At 37.7% G+C, this 21,238-nt stretch overlaps 1 protein-coding gene across 2 annotated transcripts in view; it reads left to right on the top strand.

The window, feature by feature from the left end:
- LOC106095180 (venom acid phosphatase Acph-1) overlaps positions 1 to 21,238 on the top strand; it is a 167,428-nt gene that overhangs the window by 24,056 nt on the left and 122,134 nt on the right. The window contains exon 2 of one of the 2 annotated variants that reach the window (XM_059371054.1): positions 9,522 to 10,106. In XM_059371054.1, the coding sequence (XP_059227037.1) occupies positions 9,960 to 10,106 (147 nt within the window). In that variant the 5' untranslated portion in view covers positions 9,522 to 9,959. Of the gene's footprint in view, positions 1 to 9,509; positions 10,107 to 21,238 lie in introns of those variants that run through there. The other variant, XM_059371052.1, reaches the window with a different exon arrangement.

Genomic DNA, 21,238 nt, shown 5'->3' with positions numbered 1-21,238 from the left:
TTCTTTGCGCAGTATACATTTTTAGGCAAACAAAGAATAATGAATAAGGACGGAGGAGGAGGAGCTATATCAAGTTATAGTCCGATTCGAGGCTCAAGAAGCAAAATCGGGAGATCGGTTTATATGGGAGCTGTATCAAGCTATAGATCGATTCAGACCATATTGCACACGTATGTTGAAGGCCATGGGAGAAGCCGTTGTACAAAATTTCTGCCAAATCGAATAAGAATTGCGGCTTCAAAAAGCTCTAGAAGTTAAGACCCAAAATCGGTTTATATGACAGCCCTATCAGGTTATGAACAGATTTGAACCATACTTAACACAGTTGATGGAAGTGATATCGTGCAAAATTTCAGTCGAATCGGACGAGAATTGCGCACTCTATAGGCTCAAGAAGTCAAGACCCAAGATCGGTGTATATGACAGCTACTTCAAAACATGGACCGATTTGGCCCATTTACAATCCTAACCGACCTACACTAAAACGAAGTATTTGTGCAAAATTTCAAGCGGCTAGCTTTACTCCTTTACGGACGGACAGACGGACGTACATGGCTAGATCGACTTCTAATGTCATGACGATCAAGAATATTTATACTTTTTGGAGTCTTAGACGCATATTTTGAGGTGTTACAAACAGAATGACGAACGTATAACCCCCATCCTATGGTGGAGGGTATACAAATTTGCCAATTTTTTGTTTAAAATCGTAAATATAATTGCAGTAGTTATCCTGTCTGATGTTATTCAAATTCGTTCACAAATTAGCAAATCATAGAAACTAAGAGAAAATTTTATGTTACTTGCTTGTAACATTGAAAGATAAAATGGAATATACAAATTTTTGAAAAACTTATAAAATTGTTGAGCTTTTTACGACTTTTTAGCAATTGAAAACAGGAGAAAATATTGGCTGTTTTAGCAAAAAATTTCTGCTGTCCTATTTTTATCAGATTATCTTCTGTTACAGCAAATATTTTTGCTGTTTTTACTAACAAATTCTCCGAGTTTATATCAAATTTTAGAGAAATCGGATAATATACCGCCTTTTATGGGGCCATGACCTTAAGTCGAGAGGTCGATCTATATCTCAGCTTTATCCAAATCTGAACCGATTTGGGACATCTCCAAGAAGAATATCGAGGGGCCTAACATAACTCAGTCCCTAAATTTCAGCGAAATCGGACAGAAAATGTGTCTTTTATGGGCCCAAGACCTTAAAACGAAAGTTTGAACTATATGACAGCTATATCAAAATCTGCACCGATCTGGGCCAAACTAAAGAAGGATGTCGAATGGCCTAACTCAACTCACTCTTTCAAAGTTCAGCAAAATCAGATAGTAAATGTGGCTCGATGTGTTGCAAACAGAAAGATGGTATGAATGTACCCCTTCCTTTGGTAGTGGGTATAAATAGTGCAGTATTTTCTTTTATTTTAGGGTGTGTTGCCATGTCTTTTTTATACCCACCACCATAGGATAGGGATGTACTAATCTAGTCATTCCATAAAGTATATATACTCTGGATCGTCTGGACATTCTAAGTCGATCTAGCTTTATCCGTCCGTCTGTCGAAATCACGATAGCGGTCGAACGCGTACAGCTAGCCGATGGAAATTTTGCACAGATACTTCTTATTGATGTAGGTCATTGGATAAATCGGTTCAGATTTGGATATAGCCCTAATATAAACCGATCCCCCGATTTGACTTTTTGAGCCCAGAGAAGCCTCAATATCAACTCGATTTGGCTTAAATTTGAAACAGACTTAAGTTTCGACTTTCATCATCCATGCCAAGTATAATCTGAATCGGCCTATAAACAGATATAGCCCCATACAAACCTTTCCCCAGATTTGACTTCTTGAGCCATTAGAAGCATCAATTTTCATTCAATTTGGCGTAAATACGGAACAAAGACTAGATTATGACTTTCTACATCCATGCCAAGTATGATCCGAATCGGTCTATAAACAAGTATAGCCCCCACATAAACCGTTCCCCGGGGTGACTTCTTCAGCCCTTAAAAACCTAAATTCTTACCTTATTTGGCTGAAATTTGGGCCAAAAACCATCTTATGACTTATAACATCAGGGCAAAGTTTTATCCGAATCGATCAATATGGTAATATAGGCCCCCTACATACCGATATTACTTCTTGAGGCCAAAATAATTCGAATACAAACTGAGTTTATAAAGGTACATTGTTAGCGGGATCCATGGTGGTGGGTACCCAAGATTCGGCCCGGCTGAACTTAGTACGCTTTTATTTGTAAATTTTATAGCTGGAGGAGACAAATACTAACGATATGCTATATATGATAGGAATGAATCCGATTGAGTGCAGGGAGTGCGCCTAATATTGGGCGCACTCCCTGCATATACCCATTATAAAGGGCGCTTTCCACTTTTATATAAAAACAAGTAAAAGCGTGCTAAGTTCGGCCGGGCCGAATCTTATATACCCTCCACCATAGATCGCATTTGTCGAGTTCTTTTCCCGGCATCTCTTCTTAGGCAAAAAAGGATATAAGAAAAGAGTTGCTCTTCTATTAAAACGATATCAAGATATGGTCCGGTTCGGACCACAATTAAATTATATGTTGGAGACCTGTGTAAAATTTTAGCCAATTCGTATAAGAATTGCGCCCATTGGGGCTCACGTAGTAAAATAGAGAGAACGATTTACATGGGATCTGTATCGGGCTATAGACCGATTCAGACCATAATAATGGTCATGAGAGGATCCATCGTACAAAATTTCAGGCATATCGGATAATAATTGCGACCTCTAGGGGTCAAGAAGTCAAGATCCCAGATCGGTTTATATGGTAGCTATATCAGGTTATGAACCGATTTGAACCTTATTTGACACAGTTCTTGAAAGTAAAAAAAATACGTCATGCAAAATTTCAGCCAAATCGGATAGGAATTGCGCCCTCTAGAAGCTCAAGAAGTCAAATCCCCAGATCTGTTTATATGACAGCAATATCAGGTTATGGACCGACCAACCATACTTGGCACAGTTGTTGGATATCATAACGAAATACTTCGTGCAAAAATTCATTCAAATCGGATAAGAATTGCGCACTCTAGAGGCTCAAGAAGTCAAGACCCAAGATCGGTTTATATGGCAGCTATATCAGCTTATGTACCGATTTGAACCATACTCGGCACAGTTGTTGCATATCATAAAAAAACACGTCGTGCAAAATTTCGTTTTAATCAGATAAGAATTGCGCCCTCTAGAGGCTCAAGAAGTCAAGACCCAAGATCGGTTTATATGGCAGCTATATCAGGTTATGGACCGATTTGAACTATACTTGGCACAGTTGTTGGATATCACAACAAAACACGTCGTGCAAAATTTCATTCCAATCGGATAAGAATTGCGCTCTCTGGAGGCTCAAGAAGTCAAGACCCAAGATCGGTTTATATGGCAGCTATATCAAAACATGGACCGATATGGCCCATTTACAATACCAACCGACCTACACTAATAAGAAGTATTTGTGCAAAATTTCAAGCGGCTAGCTTTACTCCTTCGGAAGTTAGCCTGCTTTCGACAGACAGACGGACGGACGGACAGACGGACGGACATGGCTAGATCGACATAAAATGTCGCGACGATCAAGAATATATATACTTTATGGGGTCTCAGACGAATATTTCGAGTAGTTACAAACAGAATGACGAAATTAGTATACCCCCCATCTTATGGTGGAGGGTATAACAAGTAAAAGCGTGCAAAGTTCGACCGGGTCGAATCTTATATACCCTCCACCATGGATCGCATTTGTCGAGTTCTTTTCCCAGCATCTCTTCTTAGGCAAAAAAGGATATAAGATATATGTTGGAGACCTGTGTCAAATGTCAACCAATTAGCTCCAGAAGCATTGGGATACATTTTTATACCCTCCACCATAAGATGGGGGGTATACTAATTTCGTCATTCTGTTTGTAACTACTCGAAATATTCGTCTGAGACCCCATAAAGTATATATATTTTTGATCGTCGCGACATTTTATGTCGATCTAGCCATGTCCGTCCGTCCGTCCGTCTGTCTGTCGAAAGCACGCTAACTTCCGAAGGAGTAAAGCTAGCCGCTTGAAATTTTGCACAAATACTTCTTATTAGTGTAGGTCGGTTGGTATTGTAAATGGGCCATATCGGTCCATGTTTTGATATAGCTGCCATATAAACCGATCTTGGGTCTTGACTTATTGAGCCTCTAGAGTGCGCAATTCTTATCCGATTGAAATGAAATTTTGCACGACGTGTTTTGTTATTATATCCAACAACTGTGTCAAATAAGGTTCAAATCGGTCCATGTTTTGATATAGCTGCCATATAAACCGATCTTGGGTCTTGACTTATTGAGCCTCTAGAGTGCGCAATTCTTATCCGATTGAAATGAAATTTTGCACGACGTGTTTTGTTATTATATCCAACAACTGTGTCAAATAAGGTTCAAATCGGTTCATAACCTGATATAGCTGCCATATAAACCGATCTTGGGTCTTGACTTCTTGAGCCTCTAGAGAGCGCAATTCTTATCCGATTGGAATGGAATTTCGCACGACGTGTTTTGTTATGATACCCAACAATTGTGCCAAGTATGGTTCAAATCGGTCCATAACCTGATATAGCTGCCATATAAACCGATCTTGGGTCTTGACTTATTGAGCCTCTAGAGTGCGCAATTCTTATCCGATTGAAATGAAATTTTGCACGACGTGTTTTGTTATTATATCCAACAACTGTGTCAAATAAGGTTCAAATCGGTTCATAACCTGATATAGCTGCCATATAAACCGATCTTGGGTCTTGACTTCTTGAGCCTCTAGAGAGCGCAATTCTTATCCGATTGGAATGGAATTTCGCACGACGTGTTTTGTTATGATACCCAACAATTGTGCCAAGTATGGTTCAAATCGGTCCATAACCTGATATAGCTGCCATATAAACCGATCTTGGGTCTTGACTTCTTGAGCCTCTAGAGGGCACAATTCTTATCCGATTTGAATGGATTTTTGCACGAAGCATTTCGTTATGATATCCAACAACTGTGCCAAGTATGGTTGAAATCGGTCCATAACCTGATATAGCTGTCATATAAACAGATCTGAGGATTTGACTTCTTGAGCTTCTAGAGGGCGAAATTCCTATCCGATTTGGCTGAAATTTTGCATGACGTATTTTATTTTTACTTTCAACGACTGTGTCAAATAAGGTTCAAATCAGTCCATAACCTGATATAGCTGCTATATAAACCGATCTGGGATCTTGACTTCTTGACCCCTAGAGGTCGCAATTATTATCCGATATGCCTGAAAATTTGTACGACGGATCCTCTCATGACCATCAACAAACGTGTTTATTATGGTCTGAATCGGTCTATAGCCCGATACAGATTCCATATAAGTCGTTCTCTCTATTTTACTTCGTGAGCCCCAATGGGCGCAATTCTTATACGAGTTGGCGGAAATTTTACACAGGTCTCCAACATATAATTTAATTGTGGCCCGAACCGGACCATATCGTTTTAATAGCAGAGCAACTCTTTTCTTATATCCTTTTTTGCCTAAGAAGAGATGCCGGGAAAAGAACTCGACAAATGCGATCCATGGTGGAGGGTATATAAGATTCGGCCCGGCCGAACTTAGCACGCTTTTACTTGTTTCAAGATGATTTCTTTATGACTCTCAATATTAGTGTATAGTAGAGTGCGAGTCAGCCCATAACCTCCCATAGCTCTCATGAAAACTGTACTCCTGAATTGCAAAAACATCTAGAGCTCCAAATTCCTATTCGATTTGAAAACAATTTACTATTGTCATATACCATGTTTGAGATCCCAAATAAACCCGTCTCTCGATTTGATTTCAGGGCGAGTTCTGCTCCGACTTCTTTCATCTTTAAAGAGAAAGATACAAATCGGTCTTAAAATTATATATCTATTACATTGGACCGCTCTTAGAAGAACTCGATTTTAATCCGAATTGGCACAGATTTTCAGTTTTTGCTCATAAATAATAAGTAAAAGCGTCCTTAGTTCGGCCGGTTCTGCTTAAAATGTATACAAAATAAATTTAGTTGAAGGGAATAGAAGGGAAAGGGAAGAAGGGAAATTGGGCAAATCAGTAAAAATTAAAGCTTCTAGGATCCGAACAAGGATGATCAAGAGACTATCAAGTTACAGAATGATTTAGACCGTACTTGGCACAGTTAGTGATAGTCATAACGCAAAAGCATATGCAAAATTTCAGCCAAATCGGACCAAAACTACGGCTTGTTAGGGCTTTTAACCGTACTTGGCACAGTTGTTGGAAGTCATAACAAAACACTACATGCAAAATCTCGGCCAATCGTGAGATCAGTGCATATGGGACTCACATCATTTTATAGACCGATTTGGACTGTACTTTGCACAGTTATTGGAAGTCATAACTAGACACTAAATGCAAAATTTCAACTAAGTAGGACAAAAATTGGGGCTTCCAGGGGATCTAAAAGTCAAATCGGGAGAGCGGTTTATATGGGAGCTATATCCAAATCTGAACCGATATGGTCTATTTGCAATCCCCAACGACCTACGTCAATAGTAAGTATCTACGCAAAATTTCAGCCTTACGCGTTCGACCCCTATCGTGATTTCGACAAACGACCGGACGATATTTCGAGGTGTTACAAACGGAAAGATTAGTATATCCTCATCCTATGGTGGTGGGTATAAAAAGGGTTCAAAGAACCTGACCAGTGCGATCTAAGGCAGAGGGTATATAAGATTCGGCAAGCCGAAGTTAACACTTTTTTACTTTTAATTACAAGATGTTTCGCCGCATCTTATATATAACAAGTAAAAGCGTGCTAAGTTCGACCGGGCCGAACCGCATGGATCGCATTTGTCGAGTTCTTTTCCCGGCATCGCTTTTTAGGCAAAAAAGGATATAAGAAAAGATTTACTCTGCTATTAGAGCGATATCAAGATATGGTCCGGTTTGGACCACAATTAAATTATATGTTAGGGACCTGTGTAAAATGCGAGAAAAAAAGAATTGCGCCCTTTGGGGGCTCAAGAAGTAAAATAGAAAGATCGATTTATATGGGAGCTGTATTGGGCTATAGACCGATTCAGACCATAATAAACACGTTTGTTGATGGTCATGAGAGAATCCGTCGTACAAAAATTCAGGCAAATCGGATAATAATTGCGACCTCTAGAGGCTCAAGAAGTCAAGATCCCAGATCGGTTTATATGGCAGCTTTATCAGGTTATGAACCGATTTAAACCTTATTTGACACAGTTGTTGAAAGTAAGAATAAACTACGTCTTGCAAAATTTCAGCCAAATCGGATAGGAATTGCGCCCTCTAGAAGCTGAAGAAGTCAAGTCCCCAGATATGTTTATATTACAGTTCAAGAACTCAAGACCCAAGATCGGATTATATGACAGCTTTATGGGACTCAAATGAAAGGTGTTTAGGATAAGAAAACGTATCTGACATCCCATTGTCGGACCAAGTATTAGCGGGACCACCCCAACGCCCAAAACACCCATAAATCGGACATATTTACCGACCATGGCAATATGGGACTCAAATGAACGGTATTTGCGAGTAGAATACGAATCTAATATTCAAATGTGGGAACACGTTTCTGGGGGTCCACCCCTTCTCCAAAACACCCTCCACACAGGACTTATTTACTAACCATGGGACCGGAATATGGGGCTTAAGTAAAAGGTATTTGAGTGTAGGATTCGCATCTGATATCCAAATATGGGTCCAAGTGTTTAGGGGGCCGCCTCACCCCAAAAACATCCCCAAAAGGGGACAAATTTACGACCATAGCAATATGGGGCTCAAATGAAAGGTCTTTGGGAGTAAAGCACGAATCTGATATCAATATTCGGGAAAAGTGTCAATGGGGCCACTCCACCCCCCACAACACTACCAAATCGGAAGTATTCGCTGACTATTGCAATATAAGGCTCAAATAAATGGGGGTTTAGAGTAGAATACGAATCCGACATATATTTTCAAGGCCAACTCACTGAGATGCGGCCCATCGCCAAAAACCCTCCCAAGCCGGTCATGTTTGCCGACTACGGAAATATGGGGCTCAAATGAAAGGTATTTAGACCACGTATCTGATATTACAATTAGTCAACAACTTTCTAGGGGACGTCCCACCACCATAAAAACCCCCAAATAGGACGTATTTGCTCACCAAGACAATTTGGGTCTTAAGAAGAATGGAACTAAGCATTCATAGTTTTTAGGGCCAATACCCTAAACCGGACATATTTGCAAACCTTTGCAATAGGGCTTTTCAATGAGATTAGAAAACGAATTTGATATCCAATTTTGAGGCCAATGGCAATATGGGGTTCAAATAAATGATATATAGATTTATGAGAATAGAGCATGTTGCTGATATATTTTCCGGGATTAGTGTTTGGGGGACCACCCCGAACCACGAAACACCCTTAAATCGGGCATATTTACCTACCACGTCAATATGGAGCTTAAATGAAAGGTATTGGGGGGTAGAGCAAGAATTGATACCCACTTTCGGGACCAATTTTCTGGTCTTTCCCAAAATACCCCACAAACAGCAAATTTTTACTGATCATTCCAATATGGGGCTCAAATAAAGGTATTTGGGAGTAGAATACGAATTTGATATCCAAATGTAGGACCATGTATTTAGGGCATCACCCCTTTCCCAAAACTCCCCAAAAGGGTAAACATTTTTCGACCATGCCAATATGTGGCTCAAATGAAAGGTATTTGAGATTAGAAAACGAATTTGATAACCTATTTTGGGGCCATGTGTTTGGGGGACGCCTCATCGTGTCTAAACCAATGGCAATATGAGGTTTAAATAAATGGTATTTGAAAGAAGAGTAGGATGCTGATATTTTTTTGGGGCCAAGTGTTTGGGGGACCACCTCATCCACGAAAACACCACTAAATCAGATATCATGAGAACATCGAGCTGAAATAAAGTATCCAAACTTAAATTCGTAGACCAACAAAGCTCATATGGGATTCAGATAAAGGCTCTTATATTGTTAAACGGTTAGTCAAGCGATATACTATTTTCGTAGCATGGTATTTCACTAAAAGCTCTTTAATTGTCGAAAACGAATATTCCAAGGAACATTTTGTTCCATATAAAGTAAAAGAAGGCGCAGCGGAGCGGGCCCGGGTCAGCTAGTATAGCTATAAAAGGCTTTTTTACATTGGTTTGTACTTAGATCAGATAGCATTCATTGCTAGGAGAAATATTAGATATTATTATTGACCTACGCAATAGTTTAATTGGATGCACGCAACTTCAAAATAGTCATAGGTACGCAAAATATTAATGTTCTTTCTGTTAATGATTTCTAAATTCTGACATCAGAGAGAGGGTTTGTCGACACCACACATTTATTTTGTATGCCAAAGGGTCTATTAAAAAATCTAGTTTCGTTTAAATGTTTATATCTAATTTCTAGTTATTCTTCCAGAAAATGAAGAGCAAAACAAAAAAATAAAAAACGCACACACAACAAACTTGAGAAGAGATCGTAAAGGCCAAGCAATGTGAAATACACCGAAAAAAAACGTTAGTTGTATTGAGCAGTAACATAAACCGACACAAACTGGAATACATATCAAATCCCACATAAGCCACTCAATCGTATTCAATGTTAATAACGCCAAACTATCTACACAAAGCCAAACGACGAGGGCAAGACATTTAAAAAACCAATTTTGTTTAATTCTTCCACATTTGTTTTTGTTATCGATGTGGTTTTAAGCGAAGTGAGTACACGAGTGTGTGGCAAACCTTTTTGCTTTTGCTCTTGGGACTTTGTTTTCTATTTTCGTGAGCGCGTGTGTTGGTGTTTTGTTTGACGTTTAATTTTGTTTTTTGTTAAATATATAAAATACCTCTAATCATTATGGCGCGCTCACATTTCACTCGAAAACATTGTCTCGCTATGACGGCCTCCGCCTCCTTGCTCGTATTAACGTTTCTCGTGCTGGGCCTGCTGTTTCAGAACTCTGCATTCGCGGACGATCAATCGACATTGCAGCTGCTGCATGTGGTGAGTACATATTTAAGCTAGAATAGTGTTCAAACGAGTGTAAAAGATATCTATGTATATTATCTTGTGAGTGATTTATTAGACATTAAGTGAATGAGTGGTATTGTCTTGTTTGTTGTTGGTCGATAATCGTTATTGCGCTCGTGCCTTTTGTTATGATTTATTTTACATTGTTATTCTTTCTTGTGGTTGTTGTTGTAATAATGGTCAAAGCTTTCGTAATATATCAAAGATGCATATCGCATCATTCAAAAGTCTCGTGTTAAACCCGTGGATTACTTGAGTGAACAGTAAACATTAGGTGGGCACGTTATTAAGTTGATTTTGCTATGGAGTATAGAATTTACAGAATTTAATATTCGAAGATGGCTTTAACGGATTAAACCTTGGTATAGTTTTCATTATCAAGATATAGTCCGATGTCCAATCTTCCTCTGTACAAAATTTTACAAGTAAAATGGCGTTAAGTTCGGTCGGGCCGAACTTTGGATACCCACCACCTCGGGTATATATTTAACCACCTTTCATCAAAATTGGGTGAAAATTGCAAACCTTATGTTCCATAGCAGTTATATGGAAATATGATCCGATTTGGACCAAATACTAATGGATACAAGTCATTGTTCAATTGTGTATAACAAAAATATTGGTCTTTTTAGTAGCTATATCTAAAACTAAACCAATCTGGTTATATTCCTCCAAACGGGTTATATTTACCGGCCATGGCAATATGGGGCTCAAATTTAAGGAATTTAGAAATGCATCACGAATTTGATATCCATATTTGAGTCAAAATGTTTGAGGTCAATAAGTGCTTTCCGATTTAAACTCAATGATGAGGGACTGCGTCCCGCAGTGCGACACCCCTTTGGGAAACATTTTCTAAATTGCCATGCATGGCATTGTTCCTCACAAATGTCGCCAACATTAAGAGGGGATACACAGCGCTTTATCCGATGTTCTCGCCAGGATTCGAACGCGTTCAGCATCATAGGCTACAATGGCACGATTTTGATATCCGCATTCAGGGCATAGTGTCCCCACCCTAAATAGAGAGTTAAAGATGGCGCAGCGGAACAGGTCCCGTTCGTCTAGTGAGCCTATAAAAAGAGCATTTTTTCATCCTATTTCGATGAAATTTGACACAGCAGGTGCTGGTGCCTCTCTAAACCCTTTTGTTGAATATCATGCAGATCGGACCATACTTGGATATAGATACCATATAGACCGATCTTCCGATATAGAGTATTGGGCCCATAAAAGGAAGATTTTTCGTCCGATTTTGATGAAATTTGAGACAGTAAGTTTTTATAGACCTTTACACCTTTGTGTCGAACATCGTCCAGATCGGACCATATTTGGATATAGCTGACATATAGACCGATCTCCCGATATAGAGTATTGTGCTCATAAAAGCAGCATTTTCCATCCGATTTTGATGTTGATTTTGACATTTGAAATAGTGATTTTTGGTATCCCTCTAAAAGAAGCATTTTCAATCCTATTTCGATGAAATTTGGCACAGCGAGTTCTGGTACCTGTCTAATCCATTTTGTTGAATATCATTTAGTTCGGACCATATTTGGATATGGCTGCCATTTAGACCGTTCTCCCCATATAGAGTAATGGGCCCATAAAAGGAAAAAAAAATAAATTACATTTATACTAAAGCCAAAATTTTAGTAAATCTTTTTAAAATGACAAAATTGTATATTTATAATATTCCACAGACAGAATTTTGACGAGACAAAGACCAATTTAAAATTATTTTTCTTAAGTGATCTAAATTTGCAATTTTTTCTTAACAAATTTTAAAGAAATTTTTTCTAAAGATAGAATTTCAGCTTAATATTTTTAATGACAAAACTTCATCACAATGTTTCCTAAAGGCAAAATTTTAATAATTCAGCGTAACATTGTCTTCAGCCCGGGCCAGACCCCCATCGAAATTATTTTCTTTAAGGCAAAAGTTCATTACTATTTTTCCTAAAGACAATATTTCTATAAACATTTTTCAAAAGACTACATTTTAATGATTATTTCCAAAGACTATATTTCAGTAAAAATTTTTCTAAAATTAAACCTTGCCCAGCCTAACTCAAAATTATTTTGTAAAGCCTACATTTCAATAAAATCTGTTTGTGCCTGCTCTATGCATTTTGCGACACAACATTTTGCCTAAACGTTTTTAAAGCTTTTTTTATTATGCTTTTCTGTCCCAAGTAGAAATACAAACAGAATGAAATATCACAAAATAAATTTTTTCTATGTAAGGATAAAATTTGAAAGACTTTTTTTAAGGCAAATATTCAATGAAATATTGTCTAAAGGTAAAATGTTGCTTAGGCCCGGGCATCCACGAAATTAATTTTTCTAAAAGAAAGATTTCGATTAATTTCAATTTCAATCACATCTTTTCAAACGCCAACAACTGTGCCAAGTATGGTTCAAATCGGACAATAACCTGATATAGCTGTCATAAAAACAGATCTGGGGACTTGATTTCTTGAGCCTCTAGAGGGCGCAATTCCTATCCGATTTGGCTGAAATTTTGCATGACCTATTTTATTCTTACTTTCAACAACTGTGTCAAATAAGGTTCAAATCGATTCATAACCTAATATAGCTTCCATATAAACCGATCTGGGGTCTTGAGTTCTTGAGCCTCTAGAGGTCGCAATTATTATCCGATTTGCCTAAAATTTTGTACGACTCATGACCGTCAACATACGTGTTTATTATGGTCTGAATCGGTCTATAGCTCCCATATAAATCGATCTCTCAATTTTACTTCTTGAGCCCCCAAAGGGCGCAATTCTTATTCGAATTTGCTGACATTTTACACAGGTCTCCAACATATAATTTAATTGTGGTCCAAATCGGACCATATCTTTATATCGCTCTAATGGCAGAGCAAATCTTTTCTTATATCCTTTTTTGTCTAAGAAGAGATGCCGGAAAAAGAACTCGACGAATCCGATCCATGGTGAAAGGTGTATAAGATTCGGCCCGGCCGAACTTAGCACGCTTATACTTTGTTTTAATATAGAAACCATCAAATGCAAGAAGGCACTAAAATAAATTCCAGAAATCACACTCCTAAGAATTTTGTGTGAAAATGTTTGTTGTATATTTTTGGATGAAAAAAAATTGCCGATCACGGAAAAAAATATTTTTAATCTAGTTTTATTCGTCCACTTTACCCCAAATCAAATTTCATTTGGATACCTCTTTCCTAGCCCGAGCTGAAAATTTTCTAAGACAGCTCCATTCTTAGGTATTTTTCTATCCATTCGTAATTAATGGGTTAATGACATTTTCTTAAGAGACCGAATCACCCATATTAAATAATATACATTTTAAAATAATTATTTTATATGAAAAAATTGCGTTTTTTGTTTGGATTTTCATAATTCACGATACAATAAAAAGATCTTAATATCCATCTTAAATGAGGAAATATTTTAAAATAATATAAGTCGGCAGACTTTTATCTATGGGAGCAAATTTTATATTAAACTTACTTTCTTCTACCGAGTAAAAATTAGTGGGCAAAGAAAGAAAATAGTTTACAACTGCAACATCGTGAAAATTTCTTCTTCTATCTCCAATAGAGTAGGAAAATTTTAGGAATAGTTTAACTTCTTAAGCATGTTTTCTATACACGTAGAACATATGTTTGCACGGTTTTTTAAAGACGTAACAAGTATAATGGAAGCTCATAAGAAATCTCCGTGGATTTTTCATATGTTTGGATAAGAATTGCTTTGCAAATGCTGTCTGCTGATTGTTAGTGGTTAATTTTACTGCCATTACAGTAGTCGTTCTGCTAATACAGCAGTTATTTTGCTGTGACTGCTGATTAATTTATGGTAGGTTCGCTAGATGAAATTAAATGAAAGAGAAGAGAAAATTGAAAATAAAAGTAAGAAAATAGGTTTCGCCAAAAACTCACTCACCACACAAAGAATAACCTTTTGTTGTTGTTGCATACTACACACGCTGTTTTTAAAAGAATTTTGAGCACAGACAGCGCACATGCGTTTTATGATATAGTAAAAACAAGCAAAAGCGCGCTAGGTTCGGCCGGGCCGAATCTTGGGAACCAACCACCATAGGATCTGCTAAAAATGTATACAAAATAAATTTAGTTGAAGGGCATAATTTTATTCTACATACCAAACTTCTGTCAAACCAGCTAAAATTAAATCTTCTAGGAACCAGACAAGGATGATCAGGAGATCGGTTTGTATTGAAGCTATATCAGGTTATAGATCGATTTGGACCATACTTGACACATTTGTTGGAAGTTATAACTGAATACTACATGCTGAATTTCAACCAAATCGGCCTAACAATTGCGGCTTGTAAGGGCTCAAGAATTCAAATCGGGAGATCGGTTTATATGGGAGCTATATCTGGTTATAGATTTGATTTGAACTGTAATTGGCTCAGTTGTTGGAAGGCACAACAAAACACCATGTACAAAAATTTTAGCCAAATAGGACGAAATTTGCGGCTTTCAGGGGCTCCAGAAATCAAATCGCGATATCGGTTTATATGGGAGCTATATCCAAGTCTGAACCATTTGCAATCCCCAATGTTTTACATCAATAGTAAGACTCTGTGACGGACGGACATGGCTAGACGATCCAGAACTTATATAATTTATGGGGGCCGCAGAACAATATTTCAAGGTGTTACAAACGGAATGAGTAGATTAGTATACCCCCATCCTATGGTGGTTGGTATAAAGGGTAACATCGAAAAAGAAAATCGAAGTCAAGAATTCCGGGTATGGTCTAAGTATGGTCCGGTTTAGACCACAAATTAATTATATGTTGTATCGGGCTATAGACCGATTCAGACCATAATAAACACGTATATTGATGGTCATAAGAGGATCCGTCGTACAAAATTTCAGGCAAATCGGTTAATAATTGCGACCTCTAGAGGCTCAAGAAGTGAAGATCGCAGATCGGTTTACATGGCATCTGTATCAGGTTATGAACCAATTTGAACCTTATTTGACACAGTTGTTGAAAGTAAGAATAAATTAGGTCATGCAATATTTCAGCCAAAACGGATAGGAATTGCGCTCTCTAGAAGCTCAAGAAGTCAAGACCCAAGACCGGTTTATATGACAGCTACATCATAAAAAAACACATCGTGCAAAATTTCATTCCAATCGGATAAGAATTGCGCACTCTAGAGGTTCAAGAAGTCAAGACCCAAGATCGGTTTATATGGCAGCTATATCAAAACATGGACCGATATGGCCCATTTACAATATCAACCGACCTACACTAATAAGAAATATTTGTGCAAAATTTCAAGAGGCTAGCTTTACTCCTTCGGAGGTTAGCGTGCTTTTGACAGACAGACGGACGGACGGACGGACATGGCTAGATCGACATAAAATGTCGCGACGATCAAGAATATATATACTTTATGGGGTCTCAGACGAATATTCGAAATAAGTATACCCCCATCCTATGGTGGAGGTTATAAAAATTAACTTTTAGACTATCTTCCAAATTGCCCAGTTTTCGCGTCTAACAGATACCGGCACCTCGGTGGAGACACAATATCAGACTCAAACTTAGGGGAGCGGTATTGAAAACAATTAAGGATTTTGTAAGTAGCACGGAATTCCAAACTTAAAACTTTCTTTTTAGAGGTTACTTTATAGTTTTTAGAGCGCAGAATAAGCCGATTACTGGCTTAGGTGTATGTCCATGGTGGCATGGGGCGATTAAATTTCTGCACCCTCTTTTCAACCTAACCTAAGCTATCTTCCGAACATGGATAGTGTCTCTCAAATTTAATCAAACAACCTTTCTACATAATTATTATTATTATTTTTTTTTTTTTTCAATCTTATCAAGCTTTACATTTTTACTTAATTTTAATTTATATAATTGTGTTACATATCTAATTGAAAATCTCTCAATCAAATTTAATCAATTCACCTTTGGTATTTCTTGAATCATATTTTCTCTAATATTTGAGTATTTTCTATTTTCCAATGTAATGTGTAAAAGTTTACTAGATTAAGTTGGATATGTTTTCAAAAATTGTAATTACAAATAAAACAAGTAAAAGCGTGCTAAGTTCGGCCGGGCCGAATCTTTTATACCCTCCACCATGGATCGCATTCGTCGAGTTCTTTTCCCGGCATCTCTTCTTAGGCAAAAAAAGATTTAAGAAAAATTTGCTCTGCTATTAGAGCGATATCAAGATATGGTCCGGTTTGAACCACAATTAAATTATATGTTGGAGACCTGTGTAAAATGTCAGCCAATTCGAATAAGAATTGCGCCCTTTGGGGGCTCAAGAAGTAAAATAGAGAGATCGATTTATATGGGAGCTGTATCGGGCTATAGACAGATTCAGACTATAATAAACACGTTTGTTGATGGTCTTGAGAGGATCCGTCGTACAAAATTTCAGAACTCAAGACCCAAGATCGGTTTATATGGCAGCTATATCAAAACATGGACCGATATGGCCCATTTACAATACCAACCGACCTACACTAAAGTATTTGTGCAAAATTTCAAGCGGCTAGCTTTACTCCTTCGAAAGTTAGCGTGCTTTCGACAGACAGACGGACGGACGGACGGACATGGCTAGATCGACATAAAATGTCGCGACGATCAAGAATATATATACTTTATGGAGTCTCAGACGAATATTTCGAGTAGTTACAAACAGAATGACGAAATTAGTATACCCCCATCCTATGGTGGAGGGTATAAAAATTATTATGATACCGATAGTTATATTGACGTCCTTCTTACTTCCATTCAGTAATAGCCTCGTCTTCTCATTATCCCTATCCCCCATAGGATTACGTAAACGATTCAAACTACCCTATTGTATGTACAGATATATAAAATAATTTCAATTACGAGTATATGAGTTGAAATTCAGTATACAGTGTCGTGCAATGAAATCTAGCTTTGATTTACACACAAGAGTATGTAGTCAGCGATTAGCAATCAAAGCTACTCAATAGCCAGAGGTTTACTAATTTTTCGCTCTGAAATAGCATTTATATACTAGTTCTTTTTGTTTCACAATCATTTTTGTGAGTCAGTGAGAAGCTTTGTCTTTATTTGCATATTTTTTTTTATATAAGAAATGAACCAAGTTTATTTAATCAACAGTTAAATAAATCTGAAGGTAGGTTCAAATAAGTCAAATATTTGACCCAACTTGTTTTATCATGTTTGCCCAAAATATGTCAAATTCGTACACTCTTGATTTTGTATTCACATTAGATACGTTTATTTGATATATTTTATTTGTCCAAACACAAATAAAATAGCGTTAACCAAAAAAGGCTTTTTATTTGCCCTACATTCGATTGTTTGATTCGACTTTGTGTTTCCTTATTTGATCTTACAAACAAAATGTACCTACCATCAAGCAAGGAAACACAAATTTTACATGCATGTAGGGCAAGTAGAAAGCCCTTTTTGATCTAATGGTTAAAGCTATTTGATTTATTTTTGGACAAAAAAAAAAATGTGTCAAATAAGTGTGTCTAAAGTGAATACAATGTACAAATTTGACATATTTGAGGCAAAAATCAGTAAGGAAAGGCAAAAATGGCGCAGTGTCGACTTTATAATACCTTCATCTACACAATAGGTACAGAGGTTCAAATTCCGAACCGATTTTGGTGGACATTGGCGGATGTTATCAGATGGGTTATAAAACAATCCGTACCAAATTTCGAGCAAAAATGTTCAAACTATAATATACGGTTAAGAAATGACAACAGTATTGCCAATTAGCCAAAATCTATATGTTATATATTAACATATATTAAAAGACACAAGAAAATACTACAAACAAATGCAATAAGTTATAATACCCTGTACCACAGTAATGATGTAGGGTATAATGATAGAACAAGTTGGCTGAAATATTTGCCTAATCTGAACGTAGCTTTAGCATGTGTTTTCATATTTCGTTGACTCAGTTAAATACTACCACAAAACAGACTGCGACTAATTCCAAAAAATAGAAAACAAGTTCTTTATACAAATTTGCTGTTCGAGGAACCGCGATGCATCGTAGTAAAATAAACAAGTAAAAAGGCGTTAAGTTCGGCCGGGCCGAAATTGGATAGCCACCACCTCGGGTTAATATGTAAACCATCTTTCATCAAAATCCGGTGTAAATTGCATACTTTATGTCCCATAGTAGTTATATCGAAATATGTTCCGATTTGGACCAAATACTAATCGCTACAAGTCATTGTTCAATTGTGTATATGAAAATATTGGTCTTTTTAGAAGCTTTAACTAAAAATGAAAAGATCTGAAACATATGCGACACGGATGTCGAAAAGCCTAACACAACGAACTGTCCCAAATCTCGGTAAAATCGGACAATAAATGCGCTTTTTATAGGACCAAAATCATAAATCGAGATATCGGTCTATATTACAGCCTATATTCTAATCTGCACCGATCTGGGCTAAATTGAAGAAGGATGCCGAAGAGCCTAACGCAAATCACTGTCTCAAACTTCGGCAAAATCGGACGATAAATGCGCCTTTTATGGCCCCAAAACCTAAAACCGAAAGACTGGTCTATATGGCAGCTATATCCAAATCTGGACCGATCTGGGCCAAATTAATGAAGGATGTCCAAGGGCCCAATACAACTAACTGACAGACGGAGAGAAGGAAGGACATGTCTTGATCGTCTTAGATTTTTACGGTGATCAAGAATCTATATATACTTTATAGGGTCGGAAATGGATATTTCGATGTGTTGTAAACGGAATGACAAAATGAATATACCTCCTTCGGTGGTGGGTATAAAAGGTTAAGAAAGTGTTTAAATTGCTATATAGCTAAACCGATAAAAAGATCGTGGACGTGGACTTTTAACTTATCCCCATAGGATGAGGGTAAATAAGTGATTCTGCTGTCAGTCAGTTAGTGTATGAGTTGTAATCAAACTACAAACTATATATAAAACTAGCTGACCCGGGCCCGCTCCGCTGCGCCTTCTTTTACTTTATATGGAACAACAGTTTTCTTGGAATATTTATTTTCGACAATTAAAGATCTTTTAGTGAAATACCATGCAAACTTGACTAACAGTTTAAAAATAAAGGGTGATTTTTTTGAGGTTAGGATTTTCATGCATTAGTATTTGACAGATCACGTGGGATTTCAGACATGGTGTCAAAGAGAAAGATGCTCAGTATGCTTTGACATTTCATCATGAATAGACTTACTAATGAGCAACGCTTGCAAATCATTGAATTTTCTTACCAAAATCAGTGTTCGGTTCGAAATGTGTTCATTCACCGTAACGTTGCGTCCAACAGCATCTTTGAAAAAATACGGTCCAATGATTCCACCAGCGTACAAACCACACCAAACAGTGCATTTTTCGGGATGCATGGGCAGTTCTTGAACGGCTTCTGGTTGCTCTTCACTCCAAATGCGGCAATTTTGCTTATTTACGTAGCCATTCAACCAGAAATGAGCCTCATCGCTGAACAAAATTTGTCAAAATTTGAACACATTTCGAACCGAACACTGATTTTGGTAATAAAATTCAATGATTTGCAAGCGTTGCTCGTTAGTAAGTCTATTCATGATGAAATGTCAAAGCATACTGAGCATCTTTCTCTTTGACACCATGTCTGAAATCCCACGTGATCTGTCAAATACTAATGCATGAAAATCCTAACCTCAAAAAAATCACACTTTATAAGTGCCTTTATCTGAATCCCACATGATCTTTAATGGTCTACGAATTTAAGTTTGGATGTAAGGTGTACTCCATTCTTAAAATACTTCATTTCAGCCCGATATTCTCATGATGTCTGATTTAGTGGTGTCTTCGGTGGAGAGGTGCTCCCCCAGATACTTGGCCCTGAAAAAATATCAGCATTGTGCTCTTCTCTTAAATACAATTTATTTAAACCCCATATTGCCATTGGCTTAAGAGGAGTTTACAGGATGAGGCGTCCCCCAAACACATGGCTCTAAAATGGTTACCAAATTCGTTTTCTTATCTCTAATACCTTGCATTTGAGCCACATAATGGCATGGTCGAAAAATTTTTTTCCTTTGGGGGTGTTTTGGGAAAGGGATGATGCCCTAAATACATGGTCCTACATTTGGATTTCAAATTCGTATTATACTCCCAAATACCTTTATTTGAGCCCCATATTGCGATGGTCCCTAAAAACTTGCTGTTTGTGGGGTATTTCGGAAAAGGGGTAGACCCCCAGAAAATTGGTCCCGAAAATGGGTTTCAACTCTTGCTCTATCCTCCAATACCTTTTATTTAAACTCCGCATTGACATGGTCGGTAAATATGCCCGATTTAGGGGTGTTTTGAGGATTGGAGTGGTCCCCCAAACACTAAGCCAGGAATATATATCAGCAACGTGCTCTATTCTCATATATCATTTATTTGAACCCCATATTGCCATTGCCCTCAAAATTAGATATCAAATTCGTTTTCTAATCCCATTTAAACTCCTTATTGCAAAAGTCAGCAAATATGTCCGGATTGGGGTATTGGCTCTAAAAACTGTGAATATTTAGTTCCACTCTCTTTTCGACCCAAATTGTCTTGGTGAGCAAATACGTCCTATTTGGGGGTTTTTATGGTGGTGGGACGTCCGCTGGACAGTTGTTCCCTAATGTTGATATCAGTTGTGGGGTTGGCGTGGCCCCATAGACACTTTTCCCGAATATTGATATAAGATTCGTGCTTAACTCCCAAATACCTTTAATTTGAGCCCCATGTTGCTATGGTCGTAAATTTGCCCCTTTGGGGGATGTTTTTGGTGAGAGGCGGCCCCCAAACACTTGGTCACATATTTGGATATCAGATTCGTATTCTACATTCAAATACCTTTTTTTAAGCCCCATATTCCAGTGGTCAGTAAAAAAGTCCAGTTTGGGGGGTGTTTTGGGGAAGGGGTGGACCCCCAGAAAGGTGGTCCCACATTTGGATATTAGATTCGTATTCTACTCGCAAATACCTTTCATTTGAGTCCCATATTGCCATGGTTGGTAAATATGTCCGATTTAGGGGTGTTTTAGGGCTTGGGGTGGTCCCCCTAGCACTTGGTCCGACAAT

The sequence above is a fragment of the Stomoxys calcitrans genome, chromosome 1, assembly GCF_963082655.1.
Source record: "Stomoxys calcitrans chromosome 1, idStoCalc2.1, whole genome shotgun sequence".
NCBI lineage: Eukaryota > Metazoa > Arthropoda > Insecta > Diptera > Muscidae > Stomoxys > Stomoxys calcitrans.
This window is presented reverse-complemented; position numbering and strand designations above follow the sequence as displayed.